General features: G+C 46.9%; 3 protein-coding genes across 29 annotated transcripts in view; 1 reads left to right on the forward strand and 2 right to left on the reverse strand.

The window, feature by feature from the left end:
* Positions 1-6,909, reverse strand: Tmem138 (transmembrane protein 138). 5 transcript variants are annotated; one of them, NR_126092.1, is made up of 5 exons: positions 6,607-6,909; positions 4,763-5,034; positions 4,360-4,458; positions 1,052-1,127; positions 1-791 (listed from the first exon to the last, which is right to left on the reverse strand). NR_126092.1 is itself a non-coding variant. In NM_028411.4 (5 exons), the coding sequence occupies exons 2-5, from the start codon at positions 4,888-4,890 to the stop codon at positions 679-681; spliced, it is 489 nt and encodes a 162-aa protein (NP_082687.1). In that variant the 5' UTR covers positions 4,891-5,034; positions 6,607-6,909; the 3' UTR covers positions 1-678. The 5 variants fall into 5 exon arrangements, 4 of the variants coding, with proteins under 4 accessions (NP_082687.1, XP_011245668.1, XP_011245669.1 ...); NM_028411.4 differs by having other exon boundaries at positions 4,360-4,531; XM_011247366.2 differs by having other exon boundaries at positions 4,360-4,531; positions 6,393-6,625.
* Cyb561a3 (cytochrome b561 family, member A3) overlaps positions 6,680-24,180 on the forward strand; it is a 19,676-nt gene continuing 2,175 nt past the window's right edge. Inside the window, exons 1-9 of one of the 18 annotated variants that reach the window (NM_001282067.2) lie at positions 6,971-7,086; positions 7,257-7,606; positions 8,505-8,597; positions 9,986-10,085; positions 11,821-12,019; positions 14,705-14,913; positions 16,214-16,368; positions 17,345-17,501; positions 18,048-19,564. In NM_001282067.2, coding sequence (NP_001268996.1) covers positions 11,836-12,019; positions 14,705-14,913; positions 16,214-16,368; positions 17,345-17,501; positions 18,048-18,071 — 729 coding nt within the window. In that variant the 5' untranslated portion in view covers positions 6,971-7,086; positions 7,257-7,606; positions 8,505-8,597; positions 9,986-10,085; positions 11,821-11,835 and the 3' untranslated portion in view covers positions 18,072-19,564. Of the gene's footprint in view, positions 8,598-8,658; positions 9,905-9,985; positions 10,086-11,820; positions 12,020-14,704; positions 14,914-16,213; positions 16,369-17,344; positions 17,502-18,047; positions 19,565-24,180 lie in introns of those variants that run through there. The other 17 variants (NM_201351.2, NM_001282064.1, XM_006526940.4 and 14 more) reach the window with 17 other exon arrangements.
* The window catches only part of Tkfc (triokinase, FMN cyclase), a 13,286-nt gene continuing 10,825 nt past the window's right edge, over positions 21,720-24,180 (reverse strand). For 5 of the 6 annotated variants that reach the window (XM_006526942.2, XM_006526943.4, XM_006526944.4 and 2 more), the window contains 6 exons: positions 23,954-24,091; positions 23,193-23,299; positions 22,987-23,090; positions 22,849-22,882; positions 22,670-22,759; positions 21,720-22,312 (listed from right to left, as the gene is read on the reverse strand). In XM_006526942.2, the coding sequence (XP_006527005.1) occupies positions 22,151-22,312; positions 22,670-22,759; positions 22,849-22,882; positions 22,987-23,090; positions 23,193-23,299; positions 23,954-24,091 (635 nt within the window). In that variant the 3' untranslated portion in view covers positions 21,720-22,150. The remainder of the gene's footprint in view (positions 22,313-22,669; positions 22,760-22,848; positions 22,883-22,986; positions 23,091-23,192; positions 23,300-23,953; positions 24,092-24,180) is intronic. The other variant, XM_011247223.3, reaches the window with a different exon arrangement.

Here is a 24,180-nt window from a genome sequence, read left to right on the forward strand (position 1 = left end):
GACAGACTCTACCATTTATTAAAAAAAAATTCAATTTATCTCCTTTTAGAACTGTAAAAAAGTACTTTGGATATAAAATCTAAACGACTAAGGTGTGGTCAGTCAGGAGGACATGGCCGTCACTCTCTGCATCCTCCAGTCACTCAAGGATGGGGTCAGCAGAACAGGGCCTAGGCTGACTCGCTGCTACCTAAAAGGCTGAACCATAAGCTTTAGAGTGGTAGCTCCAGAGCTGCAGATCCTTGGAAGGAGGAGGGAAAGACAGTGAGTGAGTGGTACAAAGTAGGAAGAGAAGGAAGTGGGCGGTTGAGGAGGCAAGACTGCACTTTGCACTACAGTCTGCGGCAGGGAAACACTGTAATTTGCAATAAGGAAGGTCTTCCTTTTTTTTGTTCTTTTTTTTGGGGGGGGGGGGGGAGATAGGGTCTCTCTCTACAGGCTAACCTAGAACTCATTAGGTAGGCCTAGGGTGGCCTCAAACCACAGCAATCCTCCTGCCTCTGTTTCCAACCATGCCTGGTGAATCTTCCTTCTTGAATGCTGAGCACAGATAGCATAAATGTGTCCTAGGAAGTCCCCCTGCTTCCTGGTGCCAATGGCTGCTCCTCCCTGGAGAGCAGCCCAGGCAGGCGCCTTCTACCAGGAAGGAAAGGTATTCACCCATGTGACATGAAGTGGTCACCTTCGGACTTGCATGAACTCCTTGCGAAGCCACAGTGAGTCCTGGTAAAAGCGGGGGTCACCCAGTCTCACGGCCGTCCTTTTGTAGAAATAGCAGTAGAGCACTGCGGCTGAGGACAGAAGCAGAGAGCAGCCTCAGGGGTGGTCCTCAGTGTTCCCTTCAGGGGAGAACTAAGCCCAGCCAGCCCCAGCACTGCCCACGGGGTTCGTGCTGCCTCCCAGAAAGGGCAGAGGGCAGCCCTGCCTCTTTCCTTTAGGAGGCTGGCCTCATCATCCCAGGCTGTCCTGATGGAGCTGGGAAGCAGGACCACAGCTGTGCTGCCAGAGACATGGCAGGCTGTGAGGGCACCTGAAGCCACTCCATCCTCACCTAGTCTCTGGAATACAAACAGTGTTTGCAGGCCGTTTGTCCAGCTGAAGCTGCTGGAGTTTTTCCATCGCACGTTCTAGAGGAAACATGAGTACAAAGGGAAAGGTTAAAGGACCCATGAGGCTGATATATCTCCAATTTGCTTAGCTGTAGCAAAGCCACTTGGTTGAAAATCATGCTAACCTTGCTCCTCTTCATAAGCTCCAAGTATATTACTTCTCAAGGGAGCTTCAAATTCGATTTTTTTTTTCTCTATGGGCTGGAAAGATGGCTGAGTGGTTAAGAGCACACTGACCGAGGTTCAGTTCCTAGGACCTACCCATATGATGCACACAACCTCCTATAACTCAGTTACAGGGGAGCCAGTGCTCTCTCCTGGCCTCTGTGGACACTAGGCACGCACATGATGCACATATGCAGGCAAACACTCTCACATGCATAAAATAATAAATAAATAGAATTTTAATTAGGCATGGTGGTGCACATCTTTTAATCACAGCACTCAAGAGGCAGAAGCAGGCAGATCTCTCTAAGTCTGAGGCTAGCCTGGCCTACATAGTGAGTTCCAGGCCAGCCAGAACTATGTATATAGTAAGACTCTTTTTCAAATAGTTTTTTAAAAAATGTGTGTGTGTGTGTGTATGTGTGCATGTGTGTATGTACATATGTATGTGTATAATAATAATAATACGTGTGTAATAGCATACATGCAGAGATAGAAGACAACTTCCAAGAGTCAGGTCCCTCCTTCCATCATGTGGGTCTCAGGGATCAAACCCAGAGCGTCAAGCTTGGCAGGACATTCCTTAACCTGCTTGGCCATCTTGCTGGCTCTCAGCCACCTCCTGCTCCTTTTTAGATTTGCTTCAAAGGGGTCTCCTCTAAGGCTGAACGAGGGGATTCATCTGTCAAGAATGATCTCTGAAGTGTCTCTGCTCACCTTTCAGCCCACAGCAGCTCAGGCTCAGCACCTTAGTGCATTCAGCATCAGGCTTAGTGACATCAACAGCTTAAATACTGAGCTCCAGGAAGCAGAGCCCAGGCCTGACAGAGGAAGCCCCGTGACCCTTGCACACTGCTCTGTTGCTTTCCTGTGGCACGCCAGGGACACCCACATGGTGGTCCAGAGAAAGTGAAAAAGTGACTAGAGACCAAGGGTCTGCTGTTTTGATGGTGGTGCTGAGAACCAAGGCCAGGGAAGAGCTCTACCCTTGAGCCACACCCCTAATTTAAAGTCAGGAATTTTAATGAATTCCATGAAAATAAGCATATAAGAGACACATGAGTTATCCAAAGAGATGGAAGAATTTGTAAAGCAGAAGAAATGGAAAACCATAAAGGCCTGCAAGACCTCCCCAGAACAGCTAAAAGCATTTGCTGCTCTTTAGAAAAACAGAGTTCACTAGTGTCCACAAAGTGCGTTTCACACTCCCTGCAACTTCAGCTACAGATCTAAGACCCAGAGTACCCCCCCTCTCCCCGCATGATCGCGCACACACAAACAAACACACACACACACACACACATACACTTTCAAATCTTTTTTTGGAGGGGAGATGGTGTTGAGACAGGATTTTACTATGTAGCCTTAGCTGTCCTGGAACTTGCTCTGTAGGCCGGCTGACTTCAAACTCACAGAGACTCTCCTTCCTCTGCCTCTGGGATTAAAGGCAGGCACCAACATAGCTTCAAATTATATTCTTAAAAAGGCAGGCTGAAACCCCGAGGACTGGATCTGATCTGGGGCCTATAGGAAAACTAAAGAGAAGCATGGGAGGCTGAGTTTCCAATGTAAAGATGGAGACTCTACTCAGGGCATACAAGAAGGCAACACTCTTGCATGGCTGTTTCCCAGAAACACCCGACGTCTGTAATATTAACCACGGGACACTAACACCTAAACATACCCTCTGTCGACACCCACATAACTGATGGCAAAACCTGACTTCCTGTTTCAACGCTGGTAGGCTTATTTGAGGCAAAGGTAACTGTTACAAATAGAAAAGTCCCTGGATCCCTGAACACAGATAGGTAGGCAAAAGTGCCCTATGATTCGTCACAGCCCAGAACACCTTCATCTTACCTACTTCTCTCCAAGGATTCTGAACCATGTCGAAGAATAACAGCGCTTCCAGAGGATAGAAACTTCTAGTTGGATTTTCTTTTAATAGGACAGAGTTTGATCAAATGCAGGGCACAGAGCCTGTCAGGTTAATGCCCTGCTGGGCTGTATTCCCCAGCCCTTACCACTATCTTTCTGGTGTTTTGCTTTGGCTTTTTGTTGTTTTTCTGTCAAACCTTTATGCAGGTAGGATGTAATCAGACCAACAGCTTGAATATAAAGCATCTATCTCACATAGGCCCAGATCAGGTCTGACTTTCATGGCTGCTGACTTCTACTTCCCTAATTCTTCCATCTCTTAGTATCTCATGAGTAGTCATATCTGTCTTGAAAAAAAAATATTTGTTTTAATTTTATTTATTTTTTGACACACAGTCTAACATTATGCAGTCCTGGCTGGCCTGGAACTATCTTTTAGACCAGGTTGGCCTCTAAATCCCAGAAATCTGCCTCCCAAGTATTGGAATTAAAGGTGTGTACCACCCACGTCTGGCAATTGATATATTTTATGTATATGTGTGAGTGCCTTTGTGTGTAAATGTGTACCGCGTACGTGCCAGTGCCAGCTGTAGCTAGAAGAACTGGATCCCTTGGGACTGGAATCACAAGGAGTTGTGAGCCACCTGGTGTGGAGCCAAATCCAGGTCCTCTGCAAGAGCAGCAAGTGCTCCTAACCGATGAGCCATCTTCCAGCCCTTCATACTCATCTTGGCCTCAAGGTTCTCGCTACTGAACTCACATGTAGCCCAGGGTGAACTTATCATGGTCCTCAGAGAACTAAGATTACAGGTAGATGCTACCACATTTTGTAAGATCGTCTTAAGACACATTTTACACTATAGTCCAGGATGACCTAGAACTTAACTGTGTAGATCCAGCATGACCTTGAATTTATCTTAATTCTCCTGCCTTGGCCTGTTAGGTGCTAGAATTGCTTGTGTTAGTCCCCATGCCCAGCCACTTGTAGCTCTTTAAAGATGTGAAAGGGCCAGTGAGAAAGCTCAGTGGTTGGGGGCATTTGCTGCCAGGCCTGATAATCTCTAGAACCTGCAGGGTGGAAGGAAAGACTCCTGCAAGTTATCCTTTGACACCTGTACTCTATGCACCTACACACAGACATAACATATTAGCTATGTGTCTTTTTTTTTAAGTTAAATATGTAGAAATTCAGAGCTTTCATTCTTACCATGACCCAGACATGTAGGGAGATGCTGAGGGCAAGGTACACAGATGTCAGAATGATGGTCCCTTTGAACTTATGGAAAAGGAGGTTGACCAGGCCAGCCTGGAAGACGAAGGTGTTGAAGAACATGAGGAAAATTATGATGATGTTGAAGAGGATTGCAATATCCTGGATGCTGTAGACACATAAAACAAAGTATAGCCAAGTGGGGGCTGTATGAGGACTTAGGAGGTGGCCCTAAGTGCTAAGGGGAATCAAGAGATCTGTTCTCTATGATACTGTCACCCCAAACCCTCAGACAGCATAGATGTCTAAACACACCAATAACCTTAAAATGCTCAACTGTGACAGTCAGGACCTTCACACTCTTTGGAGTCAGCTTTTCAGGCCTGCCTCTTATACTCACATGAACAGCACAAGCTGGATAACAGGAGCCATTCGGAGTAGCTCTGAGAAGGAGTTGACGAACAGGTCATAGGACAGCAACAGGAACTGCAGGGAGAGCACCAGGCTGTAGTTACCGGTCTGGAGCATCTTCTGCCTGATTTGTGGGACTCCCAAGGGTACATTCCACAGTTCCGAAGAAAATGACTACTGGTTTTCTCTCTGCCCAGAACTCCAGGAGAGATGTTTAGTTTTTCCAAATCGGAGCTGTTTCCTTGGCTCTAATGCAAGGACCTGTTTGGAGGGGAAAGAGGTAAGAAAGGGAGGAAGGGCAAGGAAGGCAATATTAGAAGTCTAGCAATAAACATTGGTATGCAAAACACCATTCTAGGTGATCAGGGTATATTAGTTAAAACCAATTATCAAAACAAAAACCCAGCTAAAGCCAGGCATAGTGGCACACACCTATAATCACAATATTCAGGAACCTAAAACAGGAGGATTAAGAGTCTGAGGCCAGCTTGGGTTATGAGAGCCAAGATTCTTCACCAAACAAGACAAACCCAAACCCATCCCAACTCCACCCCACTGCACCATAACTTGTCATTCATTCTAGAGACTCATTAACAGCAAATTTTTCTCCATGTCTGGATCCTTCTTAATGCATGGCGCTTTTTTTTTTTTTTTTGGAACCAGATCTTGCTATGTAGCCCAAGCTCATCTTAACTTCTTGATCCTCCTGCCCTGATCCTCAGGGTAAACCCTGAGAGCCTGTTCTACAGGAATTTACCCACACCTGACAAATACACAACTCTAACCAAGAATATTTAGGGTTACTACAGAGCAGTGACAGCCTGGTCACATAATAGTAGTAATGGTAGTAAATAAAACCCTTATATATTTCATGCAACACTCTAGGAACTGTTTCAATCACAGATGTTATTAAAATCTTATAATAACCTCATAAGGTAGAAAATCAATTCTTATTTCCCTCAATTCCTAGATGAGAAAACTGAGGCTCAGCAAAGGTAACTAATTAGACCAAGATTCCACAGCTGGTAGGTGGCAGAGTGGTATTCTAAGAGGCACTATACAACCAGCCTATTTCATAATTTATAGAGTGCTATCTAAGTAGGTGAGAAATATGTCCTCATAGAAATGGACAGTGTCACATACAGAAGGAGTTGAGAAGACAAAGTACTCTCCTAGAGGAACTTTATAAAGGTTATGACAGAAACACTGAGGCAGCAAGTGAGGGGAGCATATTTATAACTTTACTTGATCCCTGGACTTGAAAAGCAGCCATTTTAGTGCATATAACCCTCATTTTGCAAAGGTTCTGAGGGGTCCGGAACCCGTCCACCTTCCGCGGTGGAAAAGCCCCGTGGTTTTCTTTTCTTTTCTTTCTCTCTCTCTCTCTCTCTCTCTCTCTCTCTCTCTCTTTAAATATATGAATGTAACTTCTCTGGGCTTGAGTTTTCACACAATATCTCTCTAGGTACCAGCGCCATGATAATCTTGTTAACCAAGAGAATTTACTTTAATCCTCATAACAATCTGCAAGGTAGGAAAGAATTATCCCCTGGCTATAGGCAAGGACGCATAAATAGAGTCATTTCCTCCAGCTCGCAAATGAGTAGAGTCAAACGCACCACTTGGTAAGGCTCTACCAAGGGCATCCGTTAGGCAGAAACGCCCCTCGCTCTGGCTACGCGGTCGAGCACCCTCCAGTTTAACACGGTTTTCCTCACCAGTCCCAATCCGCTCACAGACCGAAAGGCCTCGGCAAAAGACTCATAGCAAAAGCAATAGCAACACAAAATTCTGACTTCCAGCCACTCTATGATCCCCAGCATCTACACGCACCTCAAGGAACCGACGTCGGTTGTCATGGGAACACTCGCTCGGCTTCCGGAAGCTGGCTTTAAATTCCGGAAGTAGATTGCTAATTGCCCGCCATGTTAGGGTCTTTGCTTTCTCAGGCTCTCCCTGTGACCGGTTCTTCTATCTTGCCTCGCTGAGGGCCGACCCTAGCGTGAGGTTGTTAACCCCAGCATTTCACCTGTCTCTGGACGGGGTCTGTGGTTAGAGACAAGGCTGATAGGACGCAGCGCTCCTAGGAATCGGACCGCTCAGGAACGCGCCCCTTAGCTTGCAAACCCCATTTCCCAGACGCCCCAGCTCACCCCCGGAAGTGGCCGAGCCTATAAAAATCTCACTTAGCGCCCTCTGTAGCGGATGCCGTGGTCTGCAGACTTGCTGGAAAGTCAGTTCTCCGAGGTTCAAGAGGAGCCTAGGGAGTGGCAGCTCTCGCTGACCGGCGGGTCCCAGAGACCTGCCCCCAAGGTGTCCCACTGTGTGGCTAAGGGTGGGATAGAACCCGGGCTGGGAGAGCCGGGTTATGGGTTCCAGTGGTGGTTCCGCCGCTTCCTTGCTTCGCTCTGTCTTACCTCGGCGTTCAGCCTATTTTTCCTCGTAAGAATTGGACACTTTTCCGTGCCCCTTCCATACCGCAGGTGGTGTTCGTAGAGGCTCTCACGCTTTTCAAAAGGCGTCTCATCTAAGACTTGCTAGAACCAACCTGACTAAAGGAGTCACCGTCATACCCCCCTTGCACCTGGAGTAAATCTGACTGTCCGAAGGACGAAGGACCGGTCTGTGAGCACTTGTGCTAAGGTGGACTTTATTCACACTCCTGAGTGGAATATTATTTGTCACTCACTCCTGAGTCCTGCCGTTTGGAGGGGCTGCCTTTGGAAATGAGTTCTGGGAACTGAACACAGGAACTGGGTGCCTGTACCAGGCTTGCCATTTGCCTGACCGAGTTACTCTTCTTTGGATCCCGGCGCTGCAGTACTTTTGAATTGTAAGATGCAGGTTTATAGGATTTGCACTCTAAATCTGGTCCCCAGAATTCTTAGTGTCCCTCCGTCTTTGAGGAGGAAACAACTAACTCTGCCCTTTGGTCTTTTTGTTTGTAGCTCTAACTTCTAAAAGTAACTGTGTTTGGAGTACAGCCTTTTCCTGAGAGTAATGGAAGGTTCACTTCTTAACCCAGGGACTGATTCTGTTTTAGCTCAGCCTATGAGAATCCTTTAGCCAGTGAATTGAGGAAAACATTAAATAGAGGTTCGGTACACTTCTTAAATCAAGGTAGATAAACTACACCCCATACATCTAACCCTGAGTGGCTTTTACATATTTAAACTATTGGGGCAGAGGGATCATATTGTGTGAAATGTGAAAATCATGTAAAACTTAGACATCAGTGTCTGTGGTGTTAACGAGGCACAGCCATGCTCATTTGTTGAGATACCCTTCCTGGCTACTCTTATATTACACCAGCCAAGAATGAATATAGTTGTGACAGAGGCTTCAAGCCCAAACAGCCTAAAGAGTCTGTGGACTCCCTCCTTGAGCATGGGGCTCAGCCAAGCAAGGACAGGAGACCCGGCAGTGGTGAGCATGTCTGGTGTCTTAGTACAAACTGCTCTCTCAGTGCAAGTGAGAGCGTAGTCTCAGCCTTTGCCTGCGTTCTTTTCCTTGCTTTTGCTATTTTAGGAAAAGAGAGGGCTTATTTGTGAACTGTAGACAGCAATGTAACTAACTTTCCGGCCTTCTGTCAGAAAAGTGTCCCATCTGTTCTAAGCCTGTGGCAAAGTGCTAGTCCAGGACTTGTAACTGGAGTGATGCGGGTTGGTTTGGAATGTTTTGCCTTTCCTTTTCATCAAATGTGTCTGTATGTGAATGTTATGTGTATGCAGGTTCCTGTGAAGGCCAGAAGTAGGTATTTGGTCCCTTGGAGCTGTGAGCTGATGTAGGTGCTGGGAACTCAGCTGTGGTGTGCTGCAAGACCAGTATGTACTCTCTTAACTTCTTAATGGCCAAGCCTTCCACCCCCACACCCCTGCCTTTATTTTTATTTTTTATTTTTTGGCTAGGGTCTTATTTAGCCTGGGCTTATGCTCAACTACAAACATGTAGCAGAGGTTGGCCTTGAACTTCTGATTCTTCAGCTTTTTACCTCTGGAATGCTGGGATTATAGGCGTGTACCACCACTCCCAGTTTTAAGCTTCAAGATAGAAAATATGTAGAGTTTATTACAAGGTGAAGGTGGGGCACGATCCAGAAATGAAGTAGACAGTGTTCAGAGAGAACATTGTAGAGAACTCACTCTTAAGGGCTGAGAGTGGACTATGGGCAAAGGGACCATTGTCTCCTTTTTCCTTTTGTAAAAAAATAAACTGCAGAAGCCAACGCTGTCAGGTGACTGGAAGAGTGGAGGTTGTGTTAGGCAGTGGACACTTGGTAATCCCAAACCTTTTTTGCTCTTGCATGAATCAAGGAGGCAGCTCTGAGGCTGGGTGATAAACCTCCTAGCCCTCAGCTCTTTCTCAGAGATTGCTACTAACTAGAGTCACCCACGAGAGCCCAGCATCTGCTGCAGGTTGGATGACTATCTGGCATGTCATGAGATGTAATCAAGGCTACTGAGAGGCCTGGGCAGGCATGGGGACAATGAGCTTCAGGGTTTTGTTTGTTGGGGGAGCTGGTCTCACCCGATTCAGCCTCTCAAGTAGCCAGTGGCGTGAATTCCACCTAGCCTAGCTGGCTGGAGGTCTTGTTAGCGGCTAGGATAAAATCCTATAATAGGAGCTAAAGAGATGGCTCAGTGGTTAAGAAAGTTTGCTGCTCCTTCACAGGACCTAGATTTGGTTTCCTGCACTCAAGTTGAGTGGTAAACAGCTGACTGTAACTCTTGACTCCAGAGAACTCAACAACCTTTTCTGTGGATTCCTGCGTATGCATCACTTGGCATACCTTCACACGCGCGCGCGCGCATACACACACACACACTTTCTTTCTCTCAAATACTATAATAGTAACAAGTGTGAAGTTATAATACTTGATTCTCAATAATGTCCTTGCATTTCTCCTGTGATTTTTTTTTTGTTTTGTTCTTTGTGGGTTTTTTTGGTTTTGTTTTGTTTTTTGTTTTGTTTTTTATCTTATAAACTGGATAAGGAAAAAGATCTAAGACCTTGAAGCTAAGTAGACAAGGATTTGAAACTCCTGTGGACTTGCTGGGTGCACAAGTGCATCTGAACTTTCGTTTCCTCGTGTATAGGATTGAGGTGATGGTCCTCAGAGTTACCAAGAGTAGTAAGTGGAACTGTATGCCACTTTCTAGTGCTTAGAGCTGGTGTGAAATTCATAATTTTTATTTCCATGCTTTTCTTTCAGAGGACGAGTCTTGCAGTGTTAAGTGTTTTCCTCAGGGTGCTCAGACGGTGAAAATCAGAGATCAGGCCACCTTTCTGTGAGCCTTCAGCTGAGTCTAAAGGTAAGGATTTGGATAGTATCCCTCCTTAGGCATTACGGGCTATTCTTCCTTTTAGATGGTCCAGAGAGATGGCCCTCAGTATCAAGAAGCCACATTATTACCTTCTTGGTGTATATTTATTGAAGGCAGGGCTGAGTCTTTTCCACTTGCCTGGCTTTTTTTTTTTTTTAAAGTGTGTATATGGTACTGGGAATCTAACTCACGCCTGCCCCCCATCATTGAACTACAAATGTAGCCCCTCACCTGGTTTTAAAGAATAACTTCTTATGACATAAATACTCACCAGAGAAAACCTGAAAGCTGAGTTGGTGGAAATCTAAAAATAATCACTTTCTAGACCATGAGTTCTTGCTTCCTCTTTTTCTCCTTTGGACTTTCCCGAGAGAAAAGAAAGCAGAAGTAAGTCTCAGGTGTACAAATAGCCAAGGGATGCCCTCAGTTCATGGAGAGGAGTGGAGGGCTCTGGTGTCAAAGTCTGACCCCATGGAATCCATCCTTTGCCAGGAAGACTTTTGATACACAAATGGGAGACAAAGAGCCTTTTCACAGGTGACAAACCGAAGGGACTGAGTATCCCTAACTAAAAGTCCAGAAGAGTCTGAAACTTAAAACTTGGTTGGTTTTTTTTTTTTTTGTTTGTTTGTTTGTTTGTTTTTTGTTTTTTGTTTTTTTAGACAGTGTTTCTCTGTGCAGCCCTGGCTGCCCTAGGACTCACTCTGTAGACCAGACTGGCCTTGAACTCAGAGAGATCTGCCTGCCTCTGTTTTTGTTGTTTTGTTTTGTTTTGCTTTATATTAAGGCAGCGTTGAGATAGGTTCTCTCTGTAGCCCTGGCTGTCCTGGAACATGCTAGGAACATGCTAGGAACATGCTAGGAACATGCTAGGAACATAGACCAGTTGTCTTCAGACTCACAGAGATCTTCTGCCTCTGCCTTCTAAAGGCTCTGCTTAAAGGCTTCTGCCACCATGCCTGGCCAGACCTAAAATCTTTTGGTCACCAAAATGATTGCTTAAGACATGCAACATTCAAATATTCCCAAATCCAAAACCCTTTGCCATTTACAACTAACTCTTCCACACCCAACCATTTAAAACCATTTATGTGTATGGCCAGGTAGTGGTGGCATAGACCTTTAATCCCAACATTCAGGAAGCAGGAACATCTTTTGAGTTTGAGACCAGCCTGGTCTATAGAGTGAGTTCCAGGACAGCCAGGGCTACACAGAGAAATCTTGTCTCAAAAAACAAAACAGGGCAACAACAAAAAAATACTCTTAACTGCTGAGCTGCCTCTCCAGCCTCTGCGCCCAGTCATTATGTTCAAGGCATACCCAGCCTAGAACTTGTTTACTCCGTTAGATTATGGGTTTGCTGCTTATGTTGGAATTTGTGGTCTGAGCAGTTAGGGTTTTAATATTTGTCCTTTAACTGGGTTGGGTGTAGCAGTCATTTTTACCTTCTGGCTCTGTGTGGGGAGGCTAATCAGTACCAAGGCTGTGAGTCCAGAGCCTTGTCGCCTCAGCAGAGTGCTGTACTTGATCTGTGCCCTGCCAGGTGCAGGGGTGAGGCCTCCCTCATTGTGAGCTTACCTCAGCAGTGAGGCCATCTGGAGACAGGGGAACTGAAGCAAAAGATGCCATACCACAGGCAGAAAGGACGGGCAGGGTTACTTCCTTTGGCTGCTATGTGGGTGCGGCATGGTCGGCCAGGACATGTGATTCCTGCTTTTTCTAGGTGTTATTGATCAGAATGGCTTCAGGATGGTTTTACCTGTCCTGCATGGTGCTGGGATCGCTGGGATCGATGTGCATCCTCTTCACTGCCTACTGGATGCAGTACTGGCGCGGTGGCTTTGCCTGGGATGGCACGGTGCTCATGTTTAACTGGCACCCAGTGCTCATGGTTGCCGGCATGGTGGTGCTCTATGGAGCTGGTAAGTAGTAAGTTCCCAGTGTGGGAGGCCTGCTGTGGCCTAGGCCTGGGCCTGGCAGCGCTCACCCTCTCCAAGAGGGTTGAGTTTGAGGCTACCATGGCAGGGTGACTTGGGTTGTCCCTGGGACTAGGTATCATTTGGCGGAAGAAGTGGAAAGTTGTAGGGACAGCTTCACAGATACTCTGAGACAGGGTCAGCAAAACTTTGTTTGAAGGACTACAGCATAATTTTTCAAGCTTTGTAATGGTATTATTGTAATCTGTATTGCAGCCCCTCAGCCCTGCTTCTATATTATTTATTATTGGTATGGTGGTGATGGTAGTGGGTGGGGCGTGTGTGTGTGTGTGTGTTTGAGAGACAGACGGGGGAGGAAGAATGAGGGCTTGGGCATCATATCATGGGAGTAGCCATGGAAAGTATGTAAAATGCATGACTGTGTCTCAGTGAAGTGTTATCAGGGAATTAGGCAACAGGCTAGATATGGCCTAGCACTAGAAAAAGAAGTTGAAGCCTCTTGTGTTACAGTTGGGTCAAGGAGCCATCTTTGCTTCGTGCATCTAAATGAGGATGGGAATGATGATAGCATTGCCAAAAGCCGCTCACTCCGTGTACTTCACACATCATTCCCTCTGGTTCTTGACTGTTTTCTTATGATGTAGGTGATATATGCACATGCACATACACATGCACATATGTATAAACATGTAACTCTACCAGGTTGGCCTTGAACTCACAGAAATCCACCTGCCTCTGCTTCCCAAGTGCTTGGGTTAAAGGCATGTACTACTATGCTCTGTCCTAAATTCTTTGCTATGTTATTTATTATTGGTGTGGTGGTGTGTGGTGGTGGTGGTGGTGGTGGTATGTGTGTGTGTGTTTGTGTTTGTACATGGGCACAGGCATGCCATAGCATGCATGTGGAAATCAGAGGACAACTTTTAAGAGTCAGTTCTTTCTTTTAACTGTGGGTTCCAGGGATCAAACTGAAGTTATTTGACTTATGTGGTAAGTGCTTTTACCTGCTGAGCTATCTTGTGAACCCCACTTTGTTTTTTGAGACAGGGTCTCTTCACAAGGGATATCCTCAGCTTTCATCCCTGGGTTCTTAGCCAGCCTTGGCTGGATGGATTCATTGTGATGAGACCTGAAGAGACCGGTGCTCATCAGCTCACAACGCTGCATACAGGATCGAGCCAGGGCAGTTCAAAAAAACTCCTCCCATTTTTAACGGGCCCTTCTTGCCACCGTTCTTGGCCAACTGCCACCTGCAAATAACAGAGATGGCAGGCGCTGAGCAGGCTTAGCTGGGGTTCTGTTGCTGTAGTAAAACAACATGACTGACAACAGCTTCGGGAAGAGAGGATTTATTTCACTTTACACTTTTAGTCCATCATGAAAGAGAAGTTGGCAGGAACTGAATCAGAAGCTGTGGAGGAGGTGGCTTACTGGGTTGCTCCTCATGGCTTCTTTAGCTTCCTCCCTCCCTCCCTCCCTCCCTCCCTCCCTCCCTCCCTCCCTCCCTCCCTCCCTCCCTCTTTCCTCTTCTTCCTCCCTCTTTTCTTTCATTCTTTTATTTTCTTTCCTTTTCATCTTTTTTTTTTAAGGATTTATTTATTTACTTTACATGTATACTTTATATGAGTGTACTGTCACTGTCTTCAGACACACCAGAAGAGGGCATCCGATCTCATTACAGGTAGTTGTGAGCCACCATGTGGTTGCTGGGATTTGAACTCAGGACCTCCAGAAAAGCAGTCAGTGCTCTTAACCACTGAGCCATCTCTCCAGCTCCCCCTTTTCATCTTTTTTTTTCAATTTTTTATTAGATATTTTCTTCATTTACATTTCAAATGCTATCCCGAAAGTCCCCTATACCCCCCCTACCCCCCCCCCGCCCTGCTCCCCTACCCACCCACTCCCACTTCTTGGCCCTGGCATTCCCCTGTCCTGGGGCATATAAAGTTTGCAAGACCAAGGGGCCTCTCTTCCTAATGATGGTCGACTCGGCCATCTTCTGCTACATATGCAGCTAGAGACAAGGGCTCTGGGGGTACTGGTTAGTTCATATTGTTGTTCTACCTATAGGGACCCCTTCAGCTCCTTGGGTACTTTCTCTAGCTCCTCCATTGGGGGCCCCGTGTTCCATCCAATAGATGACTATGCCTTTTTATCTTTTTAATCGTTGTTTTTGAGTCTATGGCTTTTTTGCTTGCATGTATGTCTCTGTACCATGTGTATCCAGTGCCTTTGGAGACCAGGAGAGGGTGTGGGATCCCCCTGGTACTGGAGTTACAGATGGCTGTGAGCCATTGTGTGGATTGAACTCAAGTCCTCTGGCAGAGCAACTAGTGTTGTTAACCACTGATCCATCTCTCTAGCCCTGCTCTCTTATACCATCTACGACCACCAGCCCAAAGATGATATTACCTAAAGTGAGCTTGGCCCTCCAATATTAATCATTAACCAAGAAAATGTTCAACAGACTGGTCTGTAAGCAATCTAATGAGGAGGATTTTTCAACTAGATTTCTTCTTCTCAGATAACTAGTTTGTATTGAGTTGACAAGAAACCAATCAGGACAGGATCAATGTGCTGGCCCTTACTTCTTCCTATTAAGAGGTTATGGGGTCCCATCAGGGGACTGTAAGGTGCTGTGGCTGAGCCCCGGGACTGTTCTCTCTGCAGCCTCACTGGTGTACCGCCTGCCTTCATCGTGGGTGGGGCCCAGGCTGCCCTGGAAAGTTCTCCATGCAGCACTGCACCTGCTGGCCTTCACCTGCACTGTGGTGGGGCTGATTGCCGTCTTTCGGTTTCACAACCACTCGAGAATCGCACACCTCTACTCCCTGCACAGCTGGCTGGGTATCACCACTGTAGTCCTCTTCGCCTGCCAGGTAGGTGTCCTCTGTCTCTTCCTTCTGAGTCCCTGGGGGTCTGTGCACTTTGGGCATGGCTTCTCTAGCTTTAGCTCCCAGTATTCTCTCTGCCCCTTGCCTGGAGTGGGTCTTGTAACCTGTAGACTCAGCTCTCCTGTGAGAGTTGGAGTCTGACTTTTATCTTGTTTCCTTTTTTTTAAAGATTTATTTATTATTATATCTAAGTACACTATAGCTGTCTTCATATGTACCAGAAGAGGGTGTCAGATCTCATTACAGATGGTTGTGAGCCACCATGTGGTTGCTGGGATTTGAACTCAGGACCTTCGGAAGAGTAGTCGGTGCTCTTAACCGCTGAGCCATCTCTCCAGCCCTCTTGTTTCTTTTTTAAACATCTTTTTTTTTAAAAGATTTATTTATTATTATATGTAAGTACACTGTAGCTGTCTTTAGACACTCCAGAAAAGGGTGTCAGCTCTTGCTATGGATGGTTGTGATCCACCATATGGTTGGGATTTGAACTCATGACCTTTGGAAGAGCAGTTGGTGCTCTTACCCACTGAACCATCTCACCAGCCCCCATCTTTTTTTTTTTTTTTAAGATTTATTTATTTATTATATGTGAGTACACTGTAGTTGTCTTTAGACATTCCAGAAGAGGGCATCAGATTTCGTTACGGATGGTTGTAAGCTACCATGTAGTTGCTGGGATTTGAATTCAGGACCTTCGGAAGAGCAGTCAGTGCTCTTAACTGCTGAGCCATCTCACCAGCCCCTTTTATCTTGTTTCTTTTTTTGGTTTGTTTATTTTTGTTTTTCCAGACAGAGTTTCTCTGTGTAGCCCTGGCTGTCCTGGAACTCACTCTGTAGACCAGGCTGGTTTCTTATACCTGTCACACTGCTTGTCTGTCCCCCTGCCTTCGATTCTCACATGTCATCTGACTCCAATGCAGCCTCTTTTTTGCTTTTTCCACTCTTCCCTCTTTGAACCAAAAGCAGTTCTAAAAAGTAATTTCAGTATTCCAGTGCCAGTCCTGTACTTGAATTGTTTATGGGCTAGGACTGGTCGGAAACCAAGGCTAACAAGGATGGATAAGTTTTCTGAGTGTTTGCTACAAGCTCTTCGCCCACTTATTGCTTGTGTAATAGAAATAGGCAGAGCACAGTAATGTGTGGTGTGTGGTCAGGGCTGTGTGTGGTGGGAATATTTGAGTTGAAAGAGAGGGGCACTCGGACAGTGAGCAGCAGGAGGCCCTGTAGGTGAAGGCGCACAGTTGTCCCCCTGTAGCCCCACAGACTTCTCCCCTTGTGTTCACAGTGGTTCCTGGGCTTTGCTGTCTTCCTCCTGCCCTGGGCATCCCAGTGGCTGCGAAGCCTCCTGAAACCTCTGCATGTATTCTTTGGAGCCTGCATCCTTTCCCTGTCCATCACATCTGTTATTTCCGGCATCAATGAGAAGCTTTTCTTTGTTTTGTAAGTTTCAAGGGACCTCTAACACTAAGGGATATGGGAGGGAGTAGTGGCTTCAGGAGATACATCCTATAATCGCAGGACAGCCAATGGGGGGCTTGAGTCCAGTTCTTGATCTGGAAGGTGGCAGAATTAACTGGTCTTTAGGTTAAAATTCATAAACTGGCAATGCTTACTAAACACCAAGTGATACAGTACCTTTGCTTTGTCAGAAACTGCTCAAAGCACCTCACCTTTAATCCTCTTAAGCACTCTACAACATCTGGTGCTGTTAGCATGAGAGAATGTAATAAGCTAGGCATAGTGGCTGCCTTTTTTTTTTTTTTTTTTTTTTTTTTTTTTTTTTTGAGACAGGGTTTCTCTGTGTAGCCCTGGCTGTCCTGGAACTCACTTTGTAGACTAGGCTGGCCTCGAACTCAGAAATCCGCCTGCCTCTGCCTCTGCCTCCCAAGTGCTGGGATTAAAGGCGTGTGCCACCACCGCCCGGCTGCCTGCCTTTAATCCTAACAGTCTGGGCAGACAGGTCTCTGAGGTCAAGGCCAGCTTCCTGTACATAGTGAGTTCCAAGCCTGGCAGGGCTATACACTGAAACTTTGTCAAAAATACTGAGGTACAGAGTAACTTACGCAAGAGCCAGTAAATGGCAGAAGTGGAAACGGAGTTAGGCTTCTGCCTCCAGAGCCTGTATGTCTCACCACTGTGTCCTCGGTTTGAGGCAGTTTGGTAGAGTGAATAGCAAATAAGACTGGGAATCAGCCCTGGGCTTGGAGCTTGGCTGTCCTCTGTAAGGACGGGCAGGCTCATTTCACTAGGAGCCTCATTTTTCCCATGGGTAAAACATTACACAGTTCTTGCCTGTTGTTATGATAGTGACTTGGTATGTTAATTCCAGGTTGTAGGAATCTAGTCTCTTGCTAGGCAAAAAAAAAAAAAAGGAAAAAAAATCTTCCAAATACCCATATTATTTTATTATTTCCAGGAAAAATGCCACCAAGCCCTACTCCAGCCTGCCTGGTGAGGCTGTCTTTGCCAACAGCACAGGGCTCTTGGTGGTGGCTTTTGGCTTGCTGGTTCTCTATGTTCTTCTGGCTTCATCATGGAAGCGTCCAGATCCAGGAGCTCTGACTGATAGACAGGTATGGCTGCTGTCTCCCATTCTAGGTGGGGTAAGGCCAGGTGTAGAGAAGGACTCAAGAAGGACTTGCACCTTGCTAAGAAGATTGACCCTATAGCCAGGTGGGAAGCCAAGCAGCTTGAAGGTGCAGATTGAGTGGTCGATGGGGACTCTGGTGTCAGAGCAGCCAAACCCGGGAGTAACTTCCCAAGGTCCCCTCCCCTACAAGAGTCCTTGGCTCTGTGAGATGACATTTGGAAGGACTTGAGCCTGGCGAGGCTCTGCCAGTTCTGTGGCAAGAATAGTGGGACAAGAGCTTAGTAATACATCAAGTGCTTAAAGCAGGTCTTGCCTGTTCTTGGTAACTGAGGCATCTGGCAGATGTGGGAAGATATGCTATGGACCAGTCTCAGGAACCTTGGGGCTTCCCTGAAAGATCTGGTGGCTTGGCTGGGTTCACCCTGCAGGTTGAGGGTCTGTCTGAGCAGCTCGGGCCTGGTGTGCCTCCTGAAGCTCAGGTTCTTTCGAGGTCATGTCTTTAACCCCTGTGCATCTTCCTTCTTTCCAGCCCCTGTTGCATGACAGGGAATGAAGCGGGCAGGGGCTCCTGGGAACGGTCAGCGATGCGGTCTCTGCTCCCTCAGAAGTTCTGCTGTACTGGGGCTCCTGGCTGGTTTCAGCAACAGACTTCTCTTGGGCCAGAGACCCAACCTTGCTACTCCAGTTGCAGGCTCTCGCTGTCCAGCCACTAGCTGTTCCTCTGCTTTTCTTGTGGCTTTGGCTTATTGCCGTTTTTTTCTGGTCCTCCATTGGCACAAAGACCTTCTTGCCTTGGTCACACATGTCTCTTCTGCTGGTCTGCAGATTTTGGGCTGCTTTCCTTACCACTCCTAGGGATGTGGGAGAAGCCAAAGCTGGGGTTCAAATGCAGTCTACACGTGTAAAATACAAAGTCTGCTCTCTGTGGGAGCATTTGTCTTAGTTAGGTATGCTTCCCCCTCTGCTCTGTCCTGGATGTGTATTTGGGTGGGCAGTTGCATTGAGGGGTCATTCATGGGACAGTGGCAGCCGGAGAAGCCTCTGCTGTAAAGTCAGGTGCCCAGTACTCTGCTCTTTTCACTTTGATGTGCTGTATTGTGTGGATTGTGACCTTGTGATTCCCCCTCTTCTAGCTGCTGCTCCAGCTGCTTCCTGGATCCCGCCCTTTCCCTGTGACTTACATGCCTGTTCCCCTCAGGTAGCATGACGAGCCGTTAAACAGTTCTCCCAAGAACACATGTCCTGTCCCTAGAGTCCCTCCCAGTGATGAGTCTGAGGTTTCTTTGGCCTTCCTTTCTGTCCCTTTGTGGGTATGGGCTTTCCTGCCTCCTCTAGTTATGCTCTCCCCTGACAGGGCCCCAGCCCACTATGAAATTGAAACCAGCATTATGAAGCAATTTGCTGGGAGCCATTCACTGCTGCTGCCTTCAGAGATGTTCCTTATTGAGTAGTGGGTGCTTCTGTTCCCCAAAAGGTCACTCAGCTACCCTCTATGCTATACCAGAATGTGAGCTTTGCTCTTCTGAATAGAAACTGGGTAGAGAGGGAGGAGTCTTGCCCCACTCCTTTGTGTTAGCCCTGCCAGGTCCCTCAACAGGCAGGCAGGCAGGCAAGCAGGCAGACAGGCAGGCAGAGTTGGGTTCCTGAACTCTCTGCAGACAGTGGCCAGGCTGCCAGACGTTGGGAGGAGGGCTGGCATGGATTTGCTGACTAAATGGAAGCCTGAACACATAGCGATGACTCTTGGCACCCACATGAACATCTTCCTGGTTCACTCATGAGTGGGTATTTTACTTCATGAATCTTATTTTTATTAAATATGTTTTTAAACATCAGAGGTCTCTTTTGTTCAGACTGTTTTTTAAAAATAATTTTAGGGGCTGGAGAGATGGCTCAGTAATGAAGAGCACTGGCTGTTCTTCCAGAGGTCCTGAGTTCAATTCCCAGCAACCACATGGTGGCTCACAACCATCTGTAATGGGATCTGATGCCCTCTTCTACGTCCATACTTTAAATAAATAAATCTTTTAAAAAATAATTTTAAACAAAACACTTATTTCTCATACTTTTAGAGGCTAGATGTCAAAGATCAAGGAAACAACATGTGTGTCTGGTAAGGGCCATTTCCCCTACCGTCATTTTACTGTGGCTTCACATGGTACAGAGTGTAAGTTGCTCCCAGACCCTTATAAATGATGACTACGTCCCATTTAGAAGGGCCTGATCCCACTATCACCCCTAATCACCTAACAAAGGTCTTAACTCTTTTTTGTTATTTTTGAGACAGGGTCTCACTATGAAGCTGAAACTATATAGACCAGGCTGGCCTTGAACTCAGAGATCTGCCCGTCCTCTGCTGCCAGATTGCTCAGACTAAAGGTGTGAGCCACCAGGATGGCCTCAAGGTCCACCCCTTAATTCCATCACATTAGGGATAAAGTTTCATGAATAGGAGCTCTGTTTCAACACAGAAACGTTCTTTGCTGACACTGCATTGTGGTTAAGTCAGAGTTTGACAGTGTACAAAGGCCTCAGCCCAGGTTTGACCCTTACAGACGCAGAGAGGGCCAACCAGAAATCCATGATTATGTTCCTGGAATTGCATGCTATTTAAATCTGTGTGGGTGTTCTTCATAATGAATGGCTATAGGATATGTCTTTCATCAGGAAAGGAGTGTTCTCTGCTTTAAAGTCTGGAAAACAAGACTCCAAAAGGAGTGGAGTGGGACAGGCAAGTAGAGTTAGCTGATGTCACTGTGCTGGGGGACAGAGTTGGGATGCACAGGTTAGTGTGGACATAGCCTTGCCCTCTGCTGGGCACAGGTATCAGAGTCTGTACATGCTGACACCCAGTTTTGTTGCCAGGGACTTTTTTGTGTGTGTGTGGATATTTTATTTACATTTCAAATGTTATCGCCTTTCCTGGTTGCCAGGGACTTTTGATGGAGCAGATTAAGAAGGGACTCTAGGCCCAGAGGCCAAGGAATCCCAGTGTCTAATCTGAATAACACAGATGATGGAGTCCCTTTACTTAGTATGACCTAAGTGAGTATGCCTGACACCAATGCTAACCCTGTCCTGGTGACAGCACTACAACACTAGACTGCTTAGGAATCCTCTCCTCAGCTGAATTTCTATATCCCTACATGTTTACCATTCTCGTCTTTTATTTTTTTAAGATTTATGTTATTATTTTATGTATGAGTACACTGTCACTGTCTTCAGATACACCAGAAGAGGGCATCAGATTCCATTACGGATGGTTGTGAGTGAGCCACTATGTGGTTGCTGGGAATTGAACTCAGGACCTCTGAGCCATCTCTCCAGCCCCTGAGATGTTTACCTTTTTTTTTTTTTTTAAAGATTTATTTATTTGTTTATTATGACTACACTGTAGCTGTCTTCAGACACATCAGAAGAGGGCATCAGATCTCATTATGGATGGTTGTGAGCTACCATGTGGTTGCTGGGATTTGAACTCAGGACCTCTGGAAGAGCAGTCAGTGTTCTTAGATGTTTACCATTCTGAAAACCAAAATCTTACTTTGTGTGTAGGCACATTCATGCCACAGCACATGTGAAAGCAACTTTATCTCCTGACACCTAATGATCAAATTCAAGTTGTTGGGCCTTCAGGCTACTAACCAGTGAGCTGTCTTGCTGTCTTGAGATGGGTATTATTCAGTTTTACAGATCTTTACTGGCCAAATATGGGCATGAGTTCCCATAGCTGACTTGAAACAGAACCTGACTTCATGTCATGGATAGGACCTGCTAGTGCCCTACACCTACAGCTCATACCCGGTATGAGCTGTGTGTATGGTGTCTCCACCAGGCACCAGTCATCTGCCTTTCAGCCAGTCAGGGCATAGGCAATATTTGTTCTAGAGAGACCTTGGAATGTACACAACTACAGCTTCTGAGCTGTACCAGAGCCTCAAAACACAGTAAGTCCATGTCTTCTGGGAACCCAATGCCCATGTAATTTCTGAAGACTCTCTCAGTTGTTGATCTGCTGCAGAGAAAAGTCTCTTTGCCACTCTGCTGTATACTGGCCTGCTGTGTGCTGGGGAAGGAAAGGGAAGCCTGCCGAAGCAGCCCCCAGGGAGGCAGCCCAACTGAGTAGAACTTGTATTGAACACAGGTGATGAACTGCCTGCCAAGAGATGGGTCATGGTCACTGTAAACAGGGACAAAGTCCTATGGCTTCAATGGATTTTATTAACTTTCTTTCGTATACTGACTGGGTATAGGAGGCCTTCCAGAGGAAGAGGCCTAGAATCTTTTTGCCTCCCAAGTGCTGGGATTAAAGGCGTGCGCCACCACTGCCAGGCTGAGGCCTGAAATCTTGAAACGAAATGGGTATACCCAGTTAGAGACTGGGGTGGATAAGATCTGAGGGACTCCTCATCCTGAGGAGGGGAAGAACAGTGCTGCCCGGACATGTGACCCACCTAGCCAGATACGATCTTCATGGAACAGTTCTGAAGGTGTGGTGAAGGATGTCCTGTTCCATGCAGAGGTTGGGTGTTAGGGGGAGGGTGGGGGAAGGGGGAGGGAAGGAGGGAGGGAGGGAGGTGACCATCTGAAGGCAAGACAAAGTAACAAATGAGCTGAGGAGGAGAAAAGCAGTCATGCTCCCTGCGTCTGCAAGACCTCCAGGATGGCACGGAAGATGGCAGCAGCTGCGACTGCTCCAGGGTCTGGCTGATCTAGTTGTGCAGAGCTGATATAACTAGCTCTCCCAGCACCAGCTTCCATATTCTTGGTGGCCTCGGCTGCAGCTTCAGCACTCTGAGGAACAGTGGAAGTTGGCTCCAGAACATAATACACGGTCCCCTGGGCCCTGAAATCTAAGCCTGGATCCTTTGTCCCATTCTGCCAGCAATCTCTGTACCATCATCCAGTGGAAAGAAAGGTCACCTCTTACCTGCTTCTTGCAAGGAAAGGGGCCCATATTTGCTGAGCCTCAGCCCAGGTACTAGACTAGGCTCAATTTATCTTCCTAGCAACATAAGTACTTTCTGAGATAGGCGCTCACCCCTGTTTTATAAAGGTGGAATGACAGTGAAAAGAGACCATTAACTTGCTTAAGGCCACCCAGAGATTGGAGCTTAGTGGCTCCTTGATTGTCCAGCTGAGTGTCCTCACCTTGACTGCTTTAGTCAGGACTGGGAGGAGACTGGCCCCTGGGCTCTTCCAGGCTTGGAACTCCTGTGCTGCTGCCCACAGAGAATCCAGCTGGACAAGGTCAGAGAAAGGGGAGTTAAGCCCTGACACTTAGGGGAGCTTTAGGGCTTGTAGGCTCAAAGGGGGAAAGGGGAACCTACCATTGTCCTGTCTCCTGGTGCAGCCTTTCCATACCTGACAGAATGAGCAAGGTGTTACTTTAGGTGTAAGGACAGGGTCTAGCTGGGAGTCACCTCCCCAGCACACCCCTGGTGTTAAGATGTGGGGTGCTGGCTCACTTCTGCATGGACTCTAAGCCGGCATCCATGGCAGCAGACCAGGTTGGGAGGTCAGTCTTGGCCTTGAGAGGCTGGGCAGCTGCAGTCAGGAACAGGCCATAGAGCTGGGGAAGATCAAAATGTTGATTACACAGAGCTGGCTGGGACCCAGCCAAGCCTGCAACCCTCCCCATCAGTCTGTCCCTTCAGGACCTGCTTCTACTCACCGCCCCAGATGAGCCTCCCATCCTCTCCAGCAGCAGGACAGACAATCTGGAGAGTACCTGGGCAGGGCTGGTTAGAGATGGGCCTTCCTTTAGCCAGCCCTGAATGGCTGCAAGTAGAGACAGGCGGCCTTTCAGAGGTGCTAGCCACTTCCTTTTCTCTCCCTAGCCTTTGCTAGTATTTTCCTGATTTGTCTTATTTCCTGAAAAACGTGTTTTCTGCCTGCTTGCTTGTTTCTCTTCGCTTTCCTATCACCTTAAGTTGGCCTGGAAATCCTTACGAGCCACCATTGCCTGGCTTCATTTACTTTTTAACCATGGAGATGAGACAGGAGTGCTGCTTGGCTTCAAGTAGGTGCTGACTTTTTTCATGACAGTTTCTCTTTTTAGCCCTGACTGGCCTAGAACTCAACTCTGTAGACCAGGCTGGCCTTGAACTCAGAGATCCACCAGCTTTTGCCTCCCGAGTGATGGGATTAAAGTTGTGTGCCATCACTGCCCGGCTGAATACATCTTTCTTGGACAGCTAGACAAACAGGGATTTTTGGTGGTATGGGCAACTGAGTGCGCTAAGGGCAGCAGAATGGAGTTTCTTTCATGAAAACAAGCTGAGGGGTGTGCCAAGGTGTGGCAAATGGCCTCACTTGGTGAAGGGAAGCAGCAACTCCACGAAAGCTCCTAAATGTTCTTGAAATTGTTAAATGGAATGTCCAACTCTAAGAGCTAGTGTGCCATATTGGCCCAAGTGTCCCAAAGAAGCCAACCTTTGGCAGCACGGCTATGGGTAGAACCACAATCCCCATCACCAGCAGCCCTGTCCAAGGCATTCAGGTGCTCCTCCAGTCCGATGAGGGTGGTGCATATCCGATCCAGCACAAGTGCCATCTGCTTTGATGTTACACCTAGAAAGGGAGGACAGTATACTAAACATTGCCAGTGTAGGAAGTATGGGTGCCAAGGTTTCTGTACACTACAGTCAAGGCAAAGTTTT

Source organism: Mus musculus, chromosome 19 (genome assembly GCF_000001635.26).
Source record: "Mus musculus strain C57BL/6J chromosome 19, GRCm38.p6 C57BL/6J".
NCBI classification, from domain to species: domain Eukaryota; kingdom Metazoa; phylum Chordata; class Mammalia; order Rodentia; family Muridae; genus Mus; species Mus musculus.